Here is a 20,773-nt window from a genome sequence, read left to right as displayed (position 1 = left end):
TCTGCCTCTCCTAAAAGGGGAGTAATTAAGTTTCCCTCCACATACTCAAACTTTGATTCCAATTAGACTAGCTAGACAAAGTTGTTTCCTACAACAGTGCGTTAACTTATGTCAAATAGTGTTCTGCTCTAGGAGACCAGATGTCTTAGGCATCTTCAGTTGATTGAGTCAGTTTCAAAATCTAAGAAGCTTTCTAATATCAGGAAGGATGTCTGAGGGATGATCATTTTTTTCCTCCAGATTTTCAAGTGCAGGACAGAAAACTGGCTGCAGAAGTGAAGGAGGAGACACTCTAGCTCCATCACTATTTTAGACTCATACAACCTGGTTTACAGGATGTGCCCATTCACCATGTGACCTATGCAGAATGCATTTCATATGTACTTCTTTAAAACAAAAAATGTGACAATCTGGTTATTCTGCCTACTCCTTAGCTAGATTAGTCTGCAATATGAAGTAAACAAAACTATAGCAAACACATCCTTCATTCCAAAAGGTAAGTCTCTGTTACTCTGCCTCAGCATACTGACATTATAGTTCCCTGACTCATTCTCAGAACAGACCTAGACTTTGCAAGCAGATCCTGTTTCTAACTGCTAGTATCATTATATGGCAATATTTGCCTCTTCCAATCAGGTGACAGAAGGCCCTATTGATGTACTTATCTAGGTATATTTATTTATCTGTTTTCAGGAAGGAAACTGAATTTCCAACCACAAAAATGATTATCAGAAGCAATGGGAACTAAGTTTTCTATTTTAAGCAGTATAATGTCTCAGAGCAAGTTTCTAGAGATTTCTTAGCAAAGTTTTTTTTTCTCCCAATAAATAGTACGCTGAAAGGTTTTTCTATCTAGAATTGATGTGACTCTGTGATTCTGTGACCCCTACTGTGTTTATTCTTTTGCCGTCTCCCTGTGGATTGATCTTGAATTGTGAAGTTCAGATCTTCTAAATTTACATTCAGAAACAAAGACTCCATCTTGCTTCTGATTAGTTGTCAGATGTCCCTTTGTTTCTGAAGATGGGTGTCTGGAATTTTGCAAGCACACTCTGATTTATCCTCATCTCATTTATTTGAATGAATTACAAAATACTCATAACATGTAGAAAAATTAATTTTACTTAGTGATTAATCAACCTTAAAGGAGTAATTAACTAAGAGAATTAGCATTCTACATTGATCTACTTTGCCACTCAATTAGATTACTTGCTAATTATCATTTGAGCAAGTGTCTTTCTATTTGTGTTGGGACTGTCAATAAAAGCTTACTGAACAGCGTGCATTTACTATCAATAAAGGTATATTAGCATCACGTTGTCCACCTCTGTAGACACCTCCCCTTCCCCCAAGAGAGGTATGTGGCCCTCAAATGTGGAAGATATTGCTCCTTTAACAGGCAAAAACGTGTGCTTTCATCTTCCAAATCCTATTACATCTTTCTTCCTGAGTAGCTGGTTTCACAATAATGAGAAACACTTCTAGATCATCTTAAATGTCCTGTTAAGGGAAAGTTATCAAAGCAGCCTTCTGTTTCTTCTGTGCTCTTTAGGGTTAAATCTCTTCATTACCTAAAGCATTTGAGATTTCCACTCTCAGTGTATGTATCTTAGTTTATAACAAAGCATTTTCATCTACTTTTCACTTTTGCAACAAATGTTCAGTACCTTTGTGAGCTGGTTAATGAACATTAGTCACCATTAGTTGTTTAGAAGGAAAAGTGATATTATAGTTTTAGTGACTAAATTATTTTAGCAAGAGAATTTCCAGCCTGACTGTTGTTCTTCAAGAGGTTTTGAACAAAACTGTCTTAAAGGTGCTTAATTAACCATTGTTTCTCAAATTCTAATCATTCTTGACAACTGAAATCCCTATAGTTCAGTGCAAAGCAGACCACAGAACTGAAAAGTTAGGTTCATCGTTCATAAATTGAATATATGTGAAAGGCTGGGTGAGTGGAAGGAAACTATGTGGAACTAAAAACAATTTTAAAAATTATAAAAATACATTTAGTTTACTAGAGTAGCCATCAAGATCAACACTGTCAATTTTATAATAAAGGATGATATTGTCACTACAGAGAGGTATCTGTGTTTAATATCTCTTTAGTTATCTTGCTTATAGAGATTTTTAGTTACGTTTTAGATTAGATTACAGGACAACTGCGAGACTAGCCACATGAGGCAGTACTAACATTCTAAAAGTATGAAATATCCCTATTATTTTACGTTTAAATAGGGAAATTTTCCATGGGTCTAAAGGAGAGCCCCCTACTCTCCAAATATTCATGCATACTTAGTTCATCAACAAATCATTTAAAGGTGAACTTTCAAAGCTTCTTGATTTGGGGTATGTTTTTTTAAGCTCTGAAGTTTAACTCCTTAGCCTCTTAGTCTTGTGAAAAGTCTTGCTAGTCCACTGGAACTACCTGCGTGTTAATATTTTGATAAGTTGGTACCTCTTCAAAAGGTGCTAAAACTTGAGCTGGTCTGAGAATTCTCTTCCTGGCATTTTGTGTTTCACTGTTCCTCACTACTACATGGTTTAGGTGTGTAGTGCATAGCACATATTAACAGGTAGGTCGTGGACACAGGGATAAATCCCAGAGGCCTGTTCCTCTGGTTGTTTTTAGTAGTGTAAATAATATGACACTGACCTGAATAGATCTGCTTTCATCTGGTGGCAAACAAATGCACTAGTTCATTACTTGTTGATCAAGTCTATTTTTCTGTGGCGTTCGTTACTGCAGTGGTTTTAGGGCTGCACATTCCCACAGAGAAAGCTGCAGCCACCAGGTTTATCATAGTCCTGCTTCAGAGAAGCACACACACTTTTTGATGGGTATGGATAACAGAGACCAGATTGTGGACTAGCTTGGGTGAGTTTCTTGGAGAGCTCTGATAGAATACAGACAAGGGAAATGCATAGATCAAGATCCATCTCAAGAGCAGATCTGCCCAGCAGGCATCCAAGTGCTGAGGCAGGAAATTACGCTGGATGGGGTCAGTTCTTGCAGCATGTGGTTTCTTAGACAGTGCATTATTATATAATCCTGCATTAGGTTTTGCAATAGAGTGTGAGATCAGATGATTCAATAAAAACTTCCACATATGATGAAGCAACTTCCCCCATCCCCCACCGCCCTGGAAAAATCTCTGTCAGTATTTCCTTAGTAGCACATTTGCAAATCCCACTTACCAAGATATTCCTAGGGTATGGAATTTGTGGGTGGCTTCAGTGCAGACTTTCTGCATGGTATGATAGCACTGGCAGATGATCAGAGCACATGAGTCCTGTCTTTAGGATATCTTCTTTTTTATGCTTCGAACTGAGTACAAGTTTGGTGCATGGCTTAGGAATCCAGAAAAACTGCAAGAATCATAAATTGTCTCAGGAACCAGTCCTTTACAATCTTGGAGTGTAACATTTTACAAGAAATGTCTTGAACTGTTAATGAAAACTGATACTAAGTATTACAGTTGAAGAGTAGAGATTCCATGTTAAATATTTTCAAGTCTTTCAGTTCTTTCAAATTTATTTCAATTCTGAAGGAGGTTTTGGTGCCTATTGTTTTTCCAGTAATTTTTGTCTATTTTCCTGGAGGAAATGGCGCTTAGGCAGTCATGTTTATGTATACGTGTTTGTGCACTGCATGTTACATCTGAACTTCACAGTTATTTTTGAGATACTCCCTAAGGCTTTATGAAATTTGGATCCAGATAATGGGAAAAAAGAGGCTAAGATAAAGACTGCAGCATGAGCCTATGTATCATTAGACAAAAAAAAAATCTACAGTGGGAGAAATGTCACTGGAAAAATTCTGTTTATGGTTTTTGATCATCTCTAAATCCAAAAGAAATGAGACTTCATTATACCAGTGCTCATGGAAGTAAATTGAGCCTACATTTAAGTTTGTGTTTTCCTCTAGAGGTTTCATCTTTAGTTTTAAGTTTCCTTGAACTTTGGTCTGTATTACAGAGGAAGTTTTTGTGTAAGCTGCATGTATACTGAATTTTAAAATCGGCAAGTATTGGAGAAATATAACATTTAAAGTCAACTCTTTATACAGCTTGACTATCATGGATTTATATTATGCTGTTTCATGTTACATTGTTTACATCACAGGAAAATGTGATTCTTTTTGGGGAAAGAAAAATTTGTCTGTGAGGAGTGAACTATGCTATAGTTCACCTAGCTTCCAAGTGCTACTAAGATATTAAAGATGATATAGGTAAAACTTGATGGTTATTGATGATAAGGGTCTTTTATAAACACCTCTGGAGAAGGTTCCATATAAGCTCATTAGGTTAGTTCATAAATACATTTCAAAATATAGGGGGCCACATAATTAACACATAGGAAGTATAGATACAATCTCAAATAACTTTTGGTGTCAAAAGAAACACACAAAATATTTTTATGTATGAAAATACTTATTAGACAAAATAACTGGAAGCACTGGAATAACTGGCACGTATTCAAATTGTGGTTAATTGAATTCTTCATCTGTGGCTTAGAGAGCCACATGGGGTACAGATTCTGCATAGAGGAAGCAATTTTCATTAACAGGATATAATTTAGAATGAGAAAACATATACACTCTGCCTGAAACACAGTTAATAATTACTATGGAATAAATACATAGACATATACTGAGTTACCATATTTCTACCTGTCACTCTTTAGAGTTTCAGCAACTCATTTGCATCCTAAGTAAGTGTATTTATTCAGAGAGATGACACTGTAACACTGCCTTCAAAAGTGGAAGACCTTTATGTCACAGCATTGAAAATGAGTCATCCTTGCTACTAACATGGCAAAGTGAGATCAGAATGGTGATTTGATCTCATGCCTACTTACATCTAAGAAGTTTGCTTGTTTGTGAACTGACTCTGTACTGTTAAAAGGCTGATAAAGAGGTCTCAAATTGATCATTATTTTTGAGACTAATTGTTTTTTTCTCAACTAGAATAGAGAAAATTTAAACCTCTTAAGAAAGAATATTATTTCTATTTTGTATTTTAATGATCTGTAACATTTATTATTTGGTCTCTTACATATGCTGTTAGTATTGAGATGTGTTTGCATGCAGGAAGCAGTTACTTGAAGTATAAAATAAAACCAATTGCAGGATGTATGAGAGAAAGTATATGATAGCAGTGAAGGGAATAGGTGATTCAAAGCCAGCAGCTCCATGTGATCCAGTTTCTGTCAGCATCTTGCAGCACCACTTTAAGCAAGCTGAGTTATACCTAATCTTGAAAACTGTTAGTGTTATTTTGGACAAGAAATTTTGTAAATCATGATCTCAAAATGTGCTTCTCTTGGAAAAAAAAAATCTAATATTGGCTTTAGGTCAGAGAATGTATAAATGGATTTTTAAATCCAGAAAATTTTGGGACAGTCATTTGACACGTACATAACTTATGGCTTCAATAAAACTGAAAAGTATTCCTTAAATACTACCTTGAACCAAGGCTCAAAACTTAAAATCTGTTGTCAGGATTTCTCAGTGTTTCAGCTGAACCATGAAGCTGAAACGCAGCAGTAACTTAGTGCTGCTGAACATATGCTATGTGCTGATTCTTAACCTTCACTGTGAGCTCTGCCTGAGCTGGAATGTGACTACAGGGTTGGGTCCTGAGGGTGGGCAGCTCCTGGCTGAATTCTTTGTAGGACTCCAGGGGTTTTTTTGGTAGGTTGGTTTCTATAAATTTTTATCTTCCTCTTTCTATCAATTTAACCACTGAACAAATCTGTTGCATAGGATTTGCATGAGTATAGGAATGTGAGAAAAAGAGGTTTTACTTTCCTTGTTTGGATTTCAATTAGCAGCCATATGTAAGATAGAGACCACTGAGAAATCACAAAGGTGGGAACTGACTGTTCAACTACAAGAATGCTTTTTAATTTTATAGGATTAGCCATATTTCTGCCATACTAATTTTAAAAGCCTCAGTGCTATTTAATATTACTGAACTGTAGGGCTATACTTCACATTTCCTTCTCTTTTTAATAACAGGTGGTAACAATATTGGCAAACATGTCTGTCTTGGACCAGTGTGCTTCAGAAATCATTCAAGGAAATGGTACGTATTTTAGCTGAATTGTATTCTGTATTTGTTTGTGAAGAATGTGGATAGATGGCAAAGTAGTGGTTACAAGGTCAAGGAGAAAGTATTCACTAATAATATTTCATTTTACATCCTGTCTCTGCTGGATATTGCACACTGCTGCAGGGTGCAAAATGAGTCCTTGGGATGGTTCTATGTAACTGAAATAAATTACCACTGTTTTAGAAAACTTAACACATATGACCATATTGCCAATGTTCTGTGTGTGTGACTTACTCATAGATACAAGGCAAGGCCATACAAAGTGTTACAACAACCTTTGTATAAGGTGGCAATGCTTACACCTTGGAAGACATCATATGATACTGAGCCATGCAAAATTGCATTTTATGTCACCTTTTTCCACTGCTGTTTAGAAGTAATATAAATTTTGAAGCTTTATCTTTTTATGACTCTACAGCAGTTTCCATTTTTTTTTTCTACACTTCTTTAAATATCATATGATGAGAAATTCATTGTGTTGAAAAAGCCCTAGGTGTTACAGGCCCACCAGAAGTCTGAGAAGTTAGGTTAATTGTGGATAAGGATACAGGAAGACATAACTGCCTCATTAATATAACTACTAGAAAACTCATGGCCAAGCAATATAGTAAGACAGCTGCTTTTTTTTTTAAATTACAGTGAAGCTTCTCATATATTTCTTTTTCTGTCCTAGGAATAGAATATCCCTTCCATACTTTTTAAATTGAGGTTCGATTAGGAATAGTTTGAGTTTGGATCCATTTGAATTTCAGACATGGCTGATTGTAGGTGGGAGAAGGGGTTTCGGAAAACATCTACATAGAAACATGTCTTCACATAGAACTGGCCATTTCCTATGTAATATTTTATTTAGATGGTCCTTCCATTTCAGTGGAAAATTGAGCTCTTGTACACACAATTAGGACTGTGATCAATGTGTGCACAAAGGTATTGTGCATTTGATGTCCTTGCTAAAGTGGATAGGTGTTGCACTTTGAGATCAAATGATAAAGCAGAGGTTGAATGGATCTGGATACTGAAGCAATTTAATCAGAGATACACGCAATTTTACAGATTAGTTGACTTCCCTGTCCTGTGCAGAAGACAATGCAGTGAGGGGGAAGAACAAAGCAGGTTAGCAGGGTGGTTTCTCATACAATCTCCGTGTTGAATGGAAGGTATGGGGCAGTCCCAAACAGAGGTTGGTCAGGTACACATGGTGCTCCTGCCATGCTCCCGGTGCAAGCTCCTTGTGCTCCTGAAGGTTGGAGAGGTGGTTGGTGCAGACACATGGGGTTTTCCTACACAGAGGCTTTTCTGGAAGTTCTTGGTAAGGTCCTGGTGTTTTCCAGAACCCTAGACATCTGTAATTACAGGACTGGGTAGAGAATACTCTTGTCAGTGATTTGTCTCTTTGTCTTGTGCTGTTGTTTTCTGATTTGCTCTTATTAGAACTCACAATCCAGATATGCCCTGGAAGCTTTTGCATTCCTTTATGATTAACAGATTGGTTATGTAGTTTGGCTGTCTATTTCCTTAAGGACACCAAAACCTGTTTTGTTGTTTGGGACTTCTACTACAGCAGAAACTTGATTAATGAAATTATAATAATATCTACGTGAACAAGGCCTAACTCATGCTAGATACTACAGTAGGTGGAGACGTACATTGTGTGTCAAGCACAATGTGATGAAGTAAAGTTTGTGTATACACTCCATAGTGGAAGTTCACACATAAGCATGTGCCCCCAGGCTTTTGAGAAGGGTTGACGCTCATCTTGTGTATAAAGACTCTTCGTGTCTGCCTAATGTTGTAATAAACAGATGCTGGCCAGAAGCCAGATTCACAAACTGAGAAGGGTCTTTGAATCCTGGAGAGTTTAGATAAGTATTCTTCTCAACTTTGACTTATTTTGTATGTTGACTGCTTATTATCTAGCTGCATGATTCTGGTGCTAATTCTCTTAATTATTTATGCAAATGTTCTAACAGTTAAAATCCTCTGATGCTACCTGAAGTAATCTGAATGCCTAATAGCATATGGAGTCTAATAGCAGATAATTGTCCTTACATTAAAAATAATCTAGAAAATAGAAATCAGTACAGTCTCACATGTTTTCGTGCTGCTACAATAAGAATTTCTACCCCTGCAGGCAACAATAAGTTAACGAAACCATTTTGACACAGATGACATTGTATTTTCTGAAGAGTTAATCAGACAGCAAACTTCAAGAGGCGGAATTTCATCATTTCCTTCATTAAAGGATTCTCCATTCTGAAATACCCTTAAACAGTTTGAGATGAAACTTCCAAAGGCTTCCTTAAAAACATATAAACTGGAAAAAAAAAATTTTACTTTCCTTTAATTCAAAGCAAAACTTCATGTAGAGACCTGCAATATGTCACTACAGGTTTTTTGGTTAGTGATTACTTTCAGGTTATTTTAGAAGCAAATAAAGAATTGCATTTAGTTTGACCAAAATAAATTTGTGAAATCTAAAATACCAACTTGTAAAGAAGTCAAGAAGTTGGAAGGGGAAAGAGATAGTGCATTTTCTCATTCTAGACATTCTGTAGCTTCCTAGTGAAGGCAAACTTATGTACAGATCAGATGTAGCTGACTGCTGATGGCCAAATTGCAGTTCATGTTTATGCATTCTTCATGCCCTATTTGGACAGTGATTGGTCTGTATTTACCTAGCTTGCTTTTTCCTTTACTTTTTTGGACTGAGTTTCAGAGGATAACAATGGCTTTTACCTCCTCTTAGGTGTTCAGCTTTTAATGGAAATGCTCTTTGAAAGATCATCTTCAGGAAATTCAGCTGAAGTTGCTGCTTGTGAGCGAGTCCAACAGAAATCTGCAGTTACGCTGGCCCGGCTCAGCCGAGATCCTGAAGTGGCAGATGCAGCCGTAAAACTCAGCTGTAAGGATGTATCACTAGCTTATCAGCAGGCTGAAAAAGAGGGGAGGAACTACCAGTCATGGAGAAGCTCTTTTTAATATTTAGCCTCACTTGGTACACTTTATGGAATAGATTCCCTGTACAGTCTGTCCACAGAAGTGACTGGGGAGGTTGTGCTAAATGAAGCTCTGGCTCATTTCCCAGAGGAACCTGAAGTGCAGCATCCACTCAACACATAGCTGTGGCAGACTGTGTCAACTGACAGTGCTGCCTCCTCCATCCTTTCATTTAAACCCTCATGCAGCATCTGTCAGTGGACAGAAAACTTGGACCCCTGCAGATGTGATGAATCTAAAAGGAAGCAACCTGTTATTTTGGACAGAGTTTTTTAAGGGTGTGTGGGAGGAGTGATAGAGAAGAAATGGAGGTCACAATTTCCACACTGAAACAGCAATAGTGGGTAAAAACTATGCATTTATTTGTTTATGGTTCACATCTATTAATTATGACTGCTCTGAACTGCATAGCTCTATGGACAGTCCCTTAATGTTTTCATATCATCTTTGCATTAGAGTTCATATCTGCTAGGGACAATAAATATGAAACATCTAAAAAAAGATATCTCAAAATAAGGAATTTGTTTTTCTAAATTATTTCTCCTGATACTCTTTTGTGCACTCAGGTATTCCTCGCCTAATCAAACTTTGCAGATCTCCCACTGAAAGAAATAACAGTGATTCTGTTTTAGTGGCATGTCTGGTAGGTATATTTTAATCTTTCTTTCATGATTATCCTGAAAAATGCAGAAAAAACAGTCCTTTAGATTTCAAAATGCATGAATATTGCAGGAATGTTTTAAGTTCATGCCAGGGTCTCGTGCTTTTCCCTTAAGCATAACTCTGTACAATTATTTATCCTCTGATTGAAGATTTAAGCACATAAGGAAATGTGGCTTAATCTTCACATTATTGAGCACTAAAAAGTTTCACTGGAAAACTTCAAGGTTTCAGTAATTCTTAAATTCCATTCTCTCTTGATGCTATGTTTGCTGAAATGAGCCTTGAATCACAGGGGTAGCAGCCCTTTATCTACACACACGGATTTGTAGGGAAATATTTCTGTAAAGTGGCCGAAGAGAGTAAATGACATTTCTTGCTTTCACCATGATCCATCTTTTTCTATTTGAGTTTCTAAGAGAATATAGTGTCCAGTCAAGGAGTGGCCAACAGAAGGTTTAACACCTTCTCTGCTCGGGAGAAGGATCCCAGTTGTGGCCGTGCACTGCCTGGACCGTGAGCCCCAGACAGCTGTTGAAGCTGAGTAATTTCACCCAGCATTCTGTGAGAGGAAAGCGCACTGGGGATGAGGGTGATCTGGGGTTAGGAGATAGATTTTGATGAGTGTAGACTGAAGAATATTGACAGTGCTCTTTAGTATTAGTGTTATTTTCAAAACAAAACTTGGTTAATGCATCTTTGATTAACAGCTAGCTTTGTAGCAGCATGTGAGAAATTTTGTTTGTTTGAGCAGGACTCATTTGGGAGAAAAAAAGTAATAATGTGAGCATAAGAAATGGAGTGATTATTCTTCATACATTCTGAGAAGGCTTGTTAATCTTGTATGGCTAGAGCAGAGGCCACACAGTGGTGACAGCAAACCAGACCGTGATTTTTCCGTCTCACTGAAGTTGTTGCTGCACATTCCTTGAATTCACACCTGTTGCTTGAGATGTTGCCTGCCTGTCCATCTCAGCAATTCTGCTTCTCCTGATATTTTAGTAACTGCCTGATGACACTCTGATAAACATGTGCAAAAAATATTGTCCTTTCAAACATAAGCTCTGACCAGTATTGTCACTAAAGTCTGACAGTTTGTACTGTTTTGTATTTTTAGCTTGTTTATTTACTTTTAGTGTATTTTGAAGCAAGTGATTAAGTCTTGTGCTAGTGCTTCATTGACAAACAGCACAGAGATAAGCTGATCACAACTATCAGACCTTACTAATGGAAGACAGTTTTTGTTCCCCAGGAGAGCCAGCCTGCTTTCCAGTTGCATCTGTTGTGTTGGGTTGCTAGAAGGTTTGTAACTGTTGTACATTTTTCTCTCATGAGAAAAACAAGTAACATCTTAGAATGGAAGAGTTTATGAAGATAACAGTAACATCAATGCAATTTGTCTTGTGCAGCATTGCCACAATTGGAACAACTGGCAGTTTTGTTTGTTCCTAAATGGTTTGAAATGTACAGCTTCTTTCTACTACACTAGTACCTAAATATTTCTGTTATGGGCACTGCACAAAACTGCAATACCAGATTTTTCTGAATCAGATGGCTTATAGTTGTCATAAATAAGACAAAAGATGAGAGGAGAGTTGAGATACAAAGAGGTAATGTGAGATGTGCAGCAGATCAGAGATCAGGTTGACAGTCCATGCTCTGCCTCTCACCTCTGGGTTCTTTATCATCACACTGTCCCTGCTCCTCAAGTCTTAGAGTAATGTGCCCAACAAGAATTGTCATTTAATAGCTGCATTTGAGAGGAAATTCATCTGGCAGGCGAAGGCAGTAACAAGAAGTTAGCCAGGTGGAAGCATCCATAGATCTGCACAATTCAGTTTTGAGTCTTGGCTGTTATTTAGAGATAGTTATAATGGATTACTGCAATAAAGACTTTGTCAAACCTTGAGAGTATTGCAATTGTATTGATTTGTTTTTCTAGGCAGCCTTACGGAGACTAGCAGTTATAAGTCCTGATGGACTTGAAGATTCAGATTTTCAGCAACTAGTAAAGCCCAGACTTGTGGATTCCTTTCTGCTATGCACAAATATGGAAGAGAGCTTTGTATAAATGTGAGCCAAAAACCTTTGAAAAATAATCAAGATGAAAGGTATACAATAAGATAATACATATACATTTTTATTTAATTTCAATTCTATTGTTATTTATTACTTACTTATTTTAAAACCGTGAACATGTGGTTTGTAGGAGCAAAGAAACAGAATGAGGAAATTTGTTTCAGTGGTTTGCAAAGTTATTTTTTTATTTTGTTTTCCTGCTAAGTTATGTCAACAGACTTTATCACTGCAACTTAGCAAAACATTGTTGTCTTGTTTAATAAGGTTATATCATGGTAACAAAGCCAAGAATTTGGCGCTCTGATGTTAAATGCTTCTAATAATATTTTATCACTGATATTTTTTCTACAGTTAGAACATTCTGCAGGTTTGTGGGTTTTTTAAAGAAATGCTTTAGTCTCATGCATTTGCTGCATTAGAAGAAAAATAATCCTTAAAGCTGCAAGTTAGTACTTTGAAACAAAAGGGATATTACAGTCTGAGTCCAGTTCTTAATGGCTGTTATTTTTTTAACAGATTAGCTGAGAAAATTTTTCATGAAAATTTCAAATACAGCTTGGAATGTTGCTAGATGTCATTCTTATTTTGTATGAAGATGTGCTTGATTAGAGGATAGTCACTTGCAGATAACTCTTATTTACATTTACTGAAGTTTCCTAAAGAAACTGCAAGAATTCTAGAAAAATCTTTATGAAATTGAACATGTCAGAAATGTGAAGGTGTCCACATAAGATTCAAAATCATTACACACTGCATACACTAAATAACCAGATAATAATAATAAATTAATTGTAACTTCAATTTCCACTTTTGTTGTTGTTGTTTTTCTATCTAGTCCTATATTTCTAAAACCGTGAAATGGGACTTTCAGGAGCTCTTGGAGTTGACAAGATGAGATTCTACTAATGGATAACAATATAAAGCATAGAGATTGTTTTAATTTTTTCTTTTTTAATGAACAATGCTCTTAAAATTTGCCTTTTTCTTTTCATTAAGAAACCATATACATTTAAAAATACTCAACCAGCAACATCCTGAGAGTGTTTTTCCCCAACTTTTTACAAAACTCTCTGTAGATTGTGAAAATATATGTATTTTTTTCTTGATGGCTTTCAGCTATTGCTTTGGATCATTTTATGATCAGCAGCTTTAGGGTACTAGGACATCTGCCAAAAAAGTAAGTACATTTCTTCTTTACTGTACTTACTTTGTAGATATGTTAAGCAGCTTAATTCATTAATGTTTATTTAGCATTATGTGGTGTTTAGATGAAAGGCACCAGGAAATTGCTAAACTGTGTTTGCCTTCTGCATTTTCTATGTCTGAGAAATCTGCCTCACTTCAAGCAATCATAAATGGTGGCTAGTTTTCTCTCACCTCGAGTATATGGGTTAAGAAATCTCTGCCTTAACATTTCTTCTTTGTGATCATTTAACTGTGAGCTCTATCTTGACTGAAGTTTTAAAGCATTAGAAACCATACAATGTCCTTTGTCTTAAGCAACTACTCAAAGACGAGCGTTGAATCAGATGTTTCACAGATGTAATTTTCTAGTAAGACCACAGATGAATTCTGCTTTGTTTGCTTACTTTGAGAGAGCTCCTTAAACTTCTGAGCTTGTTAAGATGTATGGTACTGTACAGCTTTAAAAATATTACACAAGTGATAGACTTTAACACTTTCCTTACTAAGGAGGAATACATGTAGAACCATGGATACTTTAAACGCTAAGAATAAAATTCGTGGTATAAAGGTTGAACTCATAAATCTCGTAAAAAATGAACTCAAAAGGTCCCATTGCTCTCACATTAATAGTGTGACAATCCCTCGTAGAATAAAACCCATAAAATTATATTGTGAATGTGCTGTACTGAACCTTGTTCTGTCAACTGCAACTAACGGATACTGGTTTTTAGATGGGGTGGGGCTTATCCCATAATAGGTGAGGTTAAAATCTCATTTAAAAAAAAAGTCCACACGTGTAAAGTGATCTGAAGTAGCTATTATGAAAATGCCATTATGACCCATAATGTTTTAAAGCCATTTCCAATAGGTTGGTCAAATATTAAATAAGCAGGCCAGTAGTAATGAATGAGTCTAATTTGCTCTCAGATGCAATGATATGAATCCACATCTATTGATTTTACTACAGATACGCTCAATCTGTAAATATGTGGCCATAATTCTAGGCCCATATTGTCCATTTACATGTGTTCGTATTATGAATATGGTTCTTTACACTACAGAAACAAAATACATTTAGGTCGTTCTCATACTTTATTAGAAAAACATACATTGAAGATCCAGTTCAGGCCTGTTATCACCTAAATGTCATTGAAACCATTTTTGCTAGGTCTGAATTTTTCACCTAAAGTTGTGCACTTTATATACTAAAGTTTATGAGAAAATAAAATTACCTCTTCCTTTCCTCTTAATTAACTTGGAAATAAAAAGTCATAAAAATAGTGAAATATTAGTTTCTCATTACTTCTGCATGAATTCTGGATTAAAAATTTTTGCTTTGAAAGTGACTTTTCATTTTTTAACAAACAAACAAAACTCCAAACACTTTAAGTCAGAATAAACATGTTTAATTTCAATTTAGAATGAAACAAAGTATTTAATATCAAATTATTTTCACTTAAATGGGTATTTTGATGGATCAATATTTGGACTTCATGTATATATACATATACTGTAGTGAGGTAGAGAGTATGTATAACACATTTATGTATCAATTCCTATATATGTACTCATTGACCTACAGAGTTTGCATGTAGGTTAGATATTAGCTTAATCATTCTGGAAACCGAATGTTATTGTTGTCAGAGATGTTGTAGTTTCATTTATTTTTTTCTGAACATTTTAGATACTGCATGAGATTAGAAATAGAAAAATGTTCAGTGAACTGCAGAACTCTCTGTAACTTTGTTTACATTCCAGTGATGTTGCACAATTTGTTCAAATTTCAGCTTTAATTTGGACTATATACAGATATACATGGCTCACATCTTTCATTCATAGAATATTTTTTTCTCATTTTATTGTGCGTTTGGTCCAAGAATCATTTACGTGGAATGTTATTTGTCTGACCTGTTCTGTTTAAAATAATATTTGTATCTACAAGGGCTAAGATAATGTCTTGGTAAATTGGATATTTTACCTGTTTTTTAGGGTTGGCTGTTAGTATCCAAAAGATGGAACTTGGTCTGTAGGGTGTGACATTGCCTTAGTACAAGACTGATTTTGTAGTGTCTCATATGGCTTGTTCCAAATATGTATGTTGACAATCCTCTTTTTAATAATAACAATCATCTGTCAAAATAACATTGGCTTTGTATTTTGAGAAATCTGCTTTGATTTTCAGTTTAAATTAATATTATATTTAATGCATTTAAATTAACACTCTAGACACTGTAAATTATTCATTAGTGTTCTCATTTTTAAGGGGAGGAAGGGAAAAAGGCATTGAGCATTGAAAGATACACCTACAGTGAATTCAAATTCACAAATTCACTTGTGAATTTGAGTTGGAACTGCTTGTCTGGTGGGGAGGCGGGTAAATTTCAGCCCTTGAGAGGCTAAAGAACCAGGAACAAGGAAAACATGTGCCCATCTATTTTACTTACATGCTTTGCAGAAATCCTTATCTCTACTTTCTAGCTTGCTTTTGGGTCAGAATTTCTCTAGTTGTGATGAATTTATACCTCTTGGAGTGTTGTTTCTGTAACTATTAGTTAAAGAAAGTTAAATTCCAAAGTCTGGTCCTGTTAATTATTATGTTGATAAGGTTTTTGCTGAGAGAAACTAAGTAACATAAATAGCTTGTTGAATAGAGGTACTCTAGATGACCTATAACAAAAATAAATGTTTATTGTTCCCACAACAGGGGGAAGAATCAGCGTGTTCTTCAGAAAACTTCAGACAAAGCATAGGTATAATAGTCTACTTCCAGGTATTGGTACTTTTACAAGCAGACTTGATAACTGAGAGTTTACAAATTGATCGGTCCACTGCCAAATAATCACTGAATCAAAGTAATAAAGGAAAACCACTAGATCGACAGAGAAAACACGGGGAAATCAGAGATTTTTCTCTTTCCTTTTCAACAGCCAATCAATGACTTTGTTTTAATAATTCAACTGTGCCTTGAACTCAAAGGAACCTATGGGAAACCAGTGGGAAACAAACAAAAAACGTAGTAGGTAATTTTACTAATTTGCTTTAGAGAGAAAACAAAAAGGATAAAAAAGCTTAAATGGTATGAAGAAGGAGGTGTGTCTAACCCGGTACCTTTTCCATCACTGTTGTGATCACCTGTGTCACAAATGTCTAACTGAAAAGTACACTGTTTGTATCCATTTCTTCAAGCTTTCTGCATATTGCCACTGTCTTTTAATGACCTTTTGTCCATGTCCTCCACAACCTTTAGAATGTGACCTAACGATGCACACATCTTCAAAGTAGGTTACTGATTTTGGTAAATAATTATGGAATGGGCCCAAATGATCTAGGAGAGCCATCTTTGAAGCCATGGTAAGTCAATGTGCCTGCACTGCAGTAAAGAAAAGCCAGAGCTAAGGCTTAGGTTTCAAGATTCTTGCTAGAATTAGAACTGTAGAGGTCTAACACATAAAATTAAACAAAATCTCGCAGTATGAAGCTGATTATAAGTGACTTATAAAATTTCATTATAAACATGAACATTTATGGGGTACACTTTGTACATTAAGTGAAGTACTTGTTTATACATGCTGGCTTCCACTTCCAAAGATACAAAGACTTTTGTCATGGCTCTTTACTTTGTACTGCTTAAGTATTAAAAAGGCCACAATTTTTTTCAGAGCCGTAATTATTACAAATTCGTGATTTCAAAAGTTTACCCTGTCTTTAGGGATGGATAAACACAGAAGTGACTAAATACCATGAAGCCAATCATCTACATGTGTGTCTCATCCTTAAAATAACAAAACTTTATGGAATGAGATAGAGTAATTATTGGTTTAGAACATCTGGAGTAGAAGTAATCTACTGTGCTTTACTCTAGAGGAGAATTCTCATCTGTTTTGAAGTTCAGTTCTGCAAATATCATCCAGATCAGGAATTTAGGCACTTTCTATAGCCCACAGAAAGAAATGGACTATTCTTTCTCTTTGAGGATGACTGCCCAGGATAGTATACATAATACCATGGAACTGCCTATTTTTTTTTCCCCCCCCAGTGGCCATGGAAAACGGTGCCAATAGTTTGTTTGGAGGAGCCATCTAAAGACCTCAATGTCTAACTATTAGTTCAGATCTTGTGAGACGAATTCCAGACTCAGTCTGGAGACAAAAGGAAAGCACTTTTTCAGCTGCGGTTTCATGTGTTGTTCATGTACCAAATACAATTCCCACCAAACCAGAAATTTTTGCAATGTCAGACTCTCTGTTTGAAATGACTGAGACATTATTTTCTTGTTTGGTGTACGCTAGATGATGAGTCCCGTTTGGCAGTGTTGTAAAACAAGGGATAGCTGTACTAACTCATCAAACTCAGAATATTATAGCAGATTATACACTGTTATTAGAGAAAAATCTCTTGTATTTAAAGAGAGGGATAAAGAAAACAGGTCACAGGACACTAACTCAGAGTGGTCTCCAAAGTGAGCTATCCTGGACAATATGTGGAATACCATTGAGCTCATAAATAGCATTGCACGTGTCAGGAAAGCTACTGCTCACCAGAAAAGAAGAAAACACGACTCCAAGCCTGCATCCCTTCTTTCCCCAAAAGTAGTAAGCTGAGCTATAAGGAGAAAAAAATTCCTCTTACATTTCTAACTTTGTTTTAGAATGGTGTTGTATGGTTATTATCTTGTCTTTACCTGTGAAGTTGTCATCTTTGGCTTTACTTGTATTAAAGTTCTCATTAGAATTACTGTTATATTAATAATTTTTCTTTCCTTGAACTCAAATGTTTAGCTCTAAATGCGGTATTAGACAAATAAGAAATGAAAAATGGGTGCTGAACGGATCTCAACCTGAAACTTGAAAAATTTGAAGAGATTTCTCTTTAGAAATGCATTCCTGCATAAAAATGTATTAAAACAAGTGTTCCATTAAACAGCTTCCTAATGAAGTAAATAACTGAAAAAATGTGTGAAGATGTTCCTTTTCAACATAGTGAAAAAACATATTATGATTATACACAAATTTGATATTTTCAGCTCTTAAAAACTCAAGAGAACTTCAGAATTGGTGTCTTTCTGGAGTTTTTCACTTAGCTGTTTGAGACAATGAGGTGAGTCTCTTATAAATTAATATCGTAAGATAAATACAGGTGCAACTTAAAACCAATGTCCGTTAATGTACCATTTCACAGACATCACTTTACAGTAAGCAAGAGTTACAGAAGCTCTTGGATATACTTTTGCTCTACTGCAATGAATTCCTTTACCTAATTTTTTCCCCACAATAGGGGAAAGAATAGAGGTGACAGCATTTTCATATCTATAGATGACTTCGTCAACATTTATATTCTGAATTTTTGCACTTGGCCAGACAGCTACCAGACTTGGACCACAGGATAACAGTAAAGGAAGACCCCTTAATTGCAAGGCAGAGTCTGGGACCTAGCAGCATCACGGGCAACACCCTGATTAATTTTGATTATTTCCAGGCCATCCTTCTGGAAGTCATGCTGGCATGCTATAAGCATAAATGGAAGTTGCTTTCTATCAAGACTATTGCTAAATCCTTCCACGGAAGTCTCTGCTGCTGTGCTTACTGTGGCTTAAACACTGAGCTAGCAAACCTTAGCAACCCTTTCTTGAATCTTGAATATGCTTTCCATCAGTGTTGCAGATGACAATATCTGGGTGGTGGTTCACAACTATGTTACTTTCTGATTTTCTGTGTACCTTTCCAGCTGATGTCAACTGATTAATTCTTGCCTTCAAAGTGAATATGAGCTGAAGGATTTGCATGGCCCGATATAAAGAAGCAACTGAAAGAACACAAACACAACATCTGTGAACCCCAAGACAGCGACATGTTTTACGGTGTATCTGCTGGTGCCGTCTCATTGCTCAGTTACATCTGCATCAAGGCAACCTCTTGGTCTGGTGCCTTGGCTAAAAGTTTGTCTGTTTTCACGTTTCACAGTTATATACATCTGACAAATATTTCTCCTCAAATAATGAAATCTTATTTATTTTTCCCTTTTGAAAACATTTTATTTAAAATAGTTACCAAAATGCTGAGCAGTGCAATCAGATAGAATTTCTGGATTCTGCTGCAAAGATTAGATGAATGTGCATTAATTGTTTCTACTCTCATTCTTTGTCTCTCCTATGTAGACTAAAAACTACAGGGGTGTAGTGTTCCTTTCCATCTTTTTGTATGATACTAAGTTCTCTAAGATTCTTCATTTCATTTGAGACCACTTAAAGATAATATATTAAAAATAAATATTAATACAAAGTCCAGTTCCTGTGGCAGTAGCAACATGTTCTTTGTGTTTGTAGCCCTATGATATTCCTTGTATGGAAATGTCTTTGTAACTTGTTTTGCAGTTACTAATCTGACATGGCTTTAACTGAGATGGTGGCCTTTTGTGTTCAAGCCCATTTTCAGCTGCAGCATTCATTCAAAAAGAACCGCTGAATTCAGACTTCTTTCCATTGATACATCTATTGTTTGCAACCTCATCTGAGTTCCCCTTTCATGTGGCAATGCATTTGCTGCTTCTCATACTCAACTGCAGTTCTGCCTTCTTCATTCATCCATTGATCACCTTCATAATTTGTTCACCTTTCTCACTAGGTGTATCAGTAAGAAAATGTCCCAGATCTGAGAAATTTTTCTGATGACAGTTTTATTCATGGTAAAGGATATGTTTAAAGATTTAGTTGTTACTAATAATGTACGAGATCTTTCTTTGTATGCTGAAATCCACCATCAATTTCAGGTCCAGCTTCCACATAAGTCCCACTAAAGCCTTCAGGGGAAAGTTCAAGTACTGCAGTTGTAGCCTCGTAAAGTAGAATTTTTTAATTTTCTCTGTAGCATTTGTTATTCCTCAAAAGTCTTTCTAAACTGATTAGTTCTTTTTTACTTTATCACACTGCTGTCTACAGTAGATAAATTCACCTGGTTTTAGCCGAACAGAGTCAAATGTACATTGAACCCCCTTTTTTTCCCCTTTGTTAGTTTAGAACTTTAGTTCACGTTTTTGTTCTTGCGGTTGTCAATGATTAATTGTGAATGATCTGTGAAGCATTAAATAGCCTGTATACTAATGATACCTTAACTATACATTACCCTATTAACCATGAAACTAGAACACATGTATTGGAATAAAGGTGAGAAGGAGAAAAATATTCATACACCATAATTTATTAATAGTGGAGAGAAGGAGAGTTACTTTGTCAGGCAGGCAAAATCTTCCTGGTGATAGAAGAATAACGCTCTTTCCTTGGATCTTGGGGAGGTGGAGAAACAAGAGAAAATTTACATAACTGAAGTACTGGGTGTGGAATTGCCTAAATCAATAAACTTTCTAATTCTGTTTGGAGAATGGCACCTATTACTAACCTTTCCCTCCAAGCTAGTTTCACCCCCCCCAGAAAAATGGGGAGGAGTGGGTAAGTTTTAATTCCAATTTAAAGATTGTAAGCTGATGGGGCAATAATTGAAAAGGCTGCTGAAAATTAAATAATAAAAATGGGGTTTTAGTACAGAGGTATTATTGACATCAGGATCTCGGACTAAGTATTTTGAATTAGTTTTCAAATACTTACGAGGTAGAACATATTTCACCAAAGAAGGATGGTTATATTTTTTTTGTAAAAATTTTCTTTCTTAAATAGGTTATATTTTTAATTACAAATGTTTCTATTAAAATAAACACAAATGAACATGGCTATTTTAAAAGGCTAA

General features: G+C 35.8%; 1 protein-coding gene across 4 annotated transcripts in view; it reads left to right on the top strand.

Moving 5' to 3' along the window:
• The window catches only part of INSC (INSC spindle orientation adaptor protein), a 147,317-nt gene extending 127,849 nt beyond the window's left edge, over window positions 1-19,468 (top strand). For 3 of the 4 annotated variants that reach the window (XM_082057439.1, XM_082057441.1, XM_082057440.1), the window contains 5 exons: window positions 6,023-6,089; window positions 8,863-9,018; window positions 9,680-9,756; window positions 11,716-11,884; window positions 15,742-19,467. In XM_082057439.1, the coding sequence (XP_081913565.1) occupies window positions 6,023-6,089; window positions 8,863-9,018; window positions 9,680-9,756; window positions 11,716-11,844 (429 nt within the window). In that variant the 3' untranslated portion in view covers window positions 11,845-11,884; window positions 15,742-19,467. Of the gene's footprint in view, window positions 1-6,022; window positions 6,090-8,862; window positions 9,019-9,679; window positions 9,757-11,715; window positions 11,885-15,741 lie in introns of all 4 variants that reach the window. The other variant, XM_082057438.1, reaches the window with a different exon arrangement.
• Window positions 19,469-20,773: the final 1,305 nt, after the last annotated feature.

This window comes from Streptopelia decaocto, assembly GCF_964273445.1.
Source record: "Streptopelia decaocto genome assembly, chromosome: 7".
Taxonomy (NCBI): Eukaryota; Metazoa; Chordata; class Aves; order Columbiformes; family Columbidae; genus Streptopelia; species Streptopelia decaocto.
This window is presented reverse-complemented; position numbering and strand designations above follow the sequence as displayed.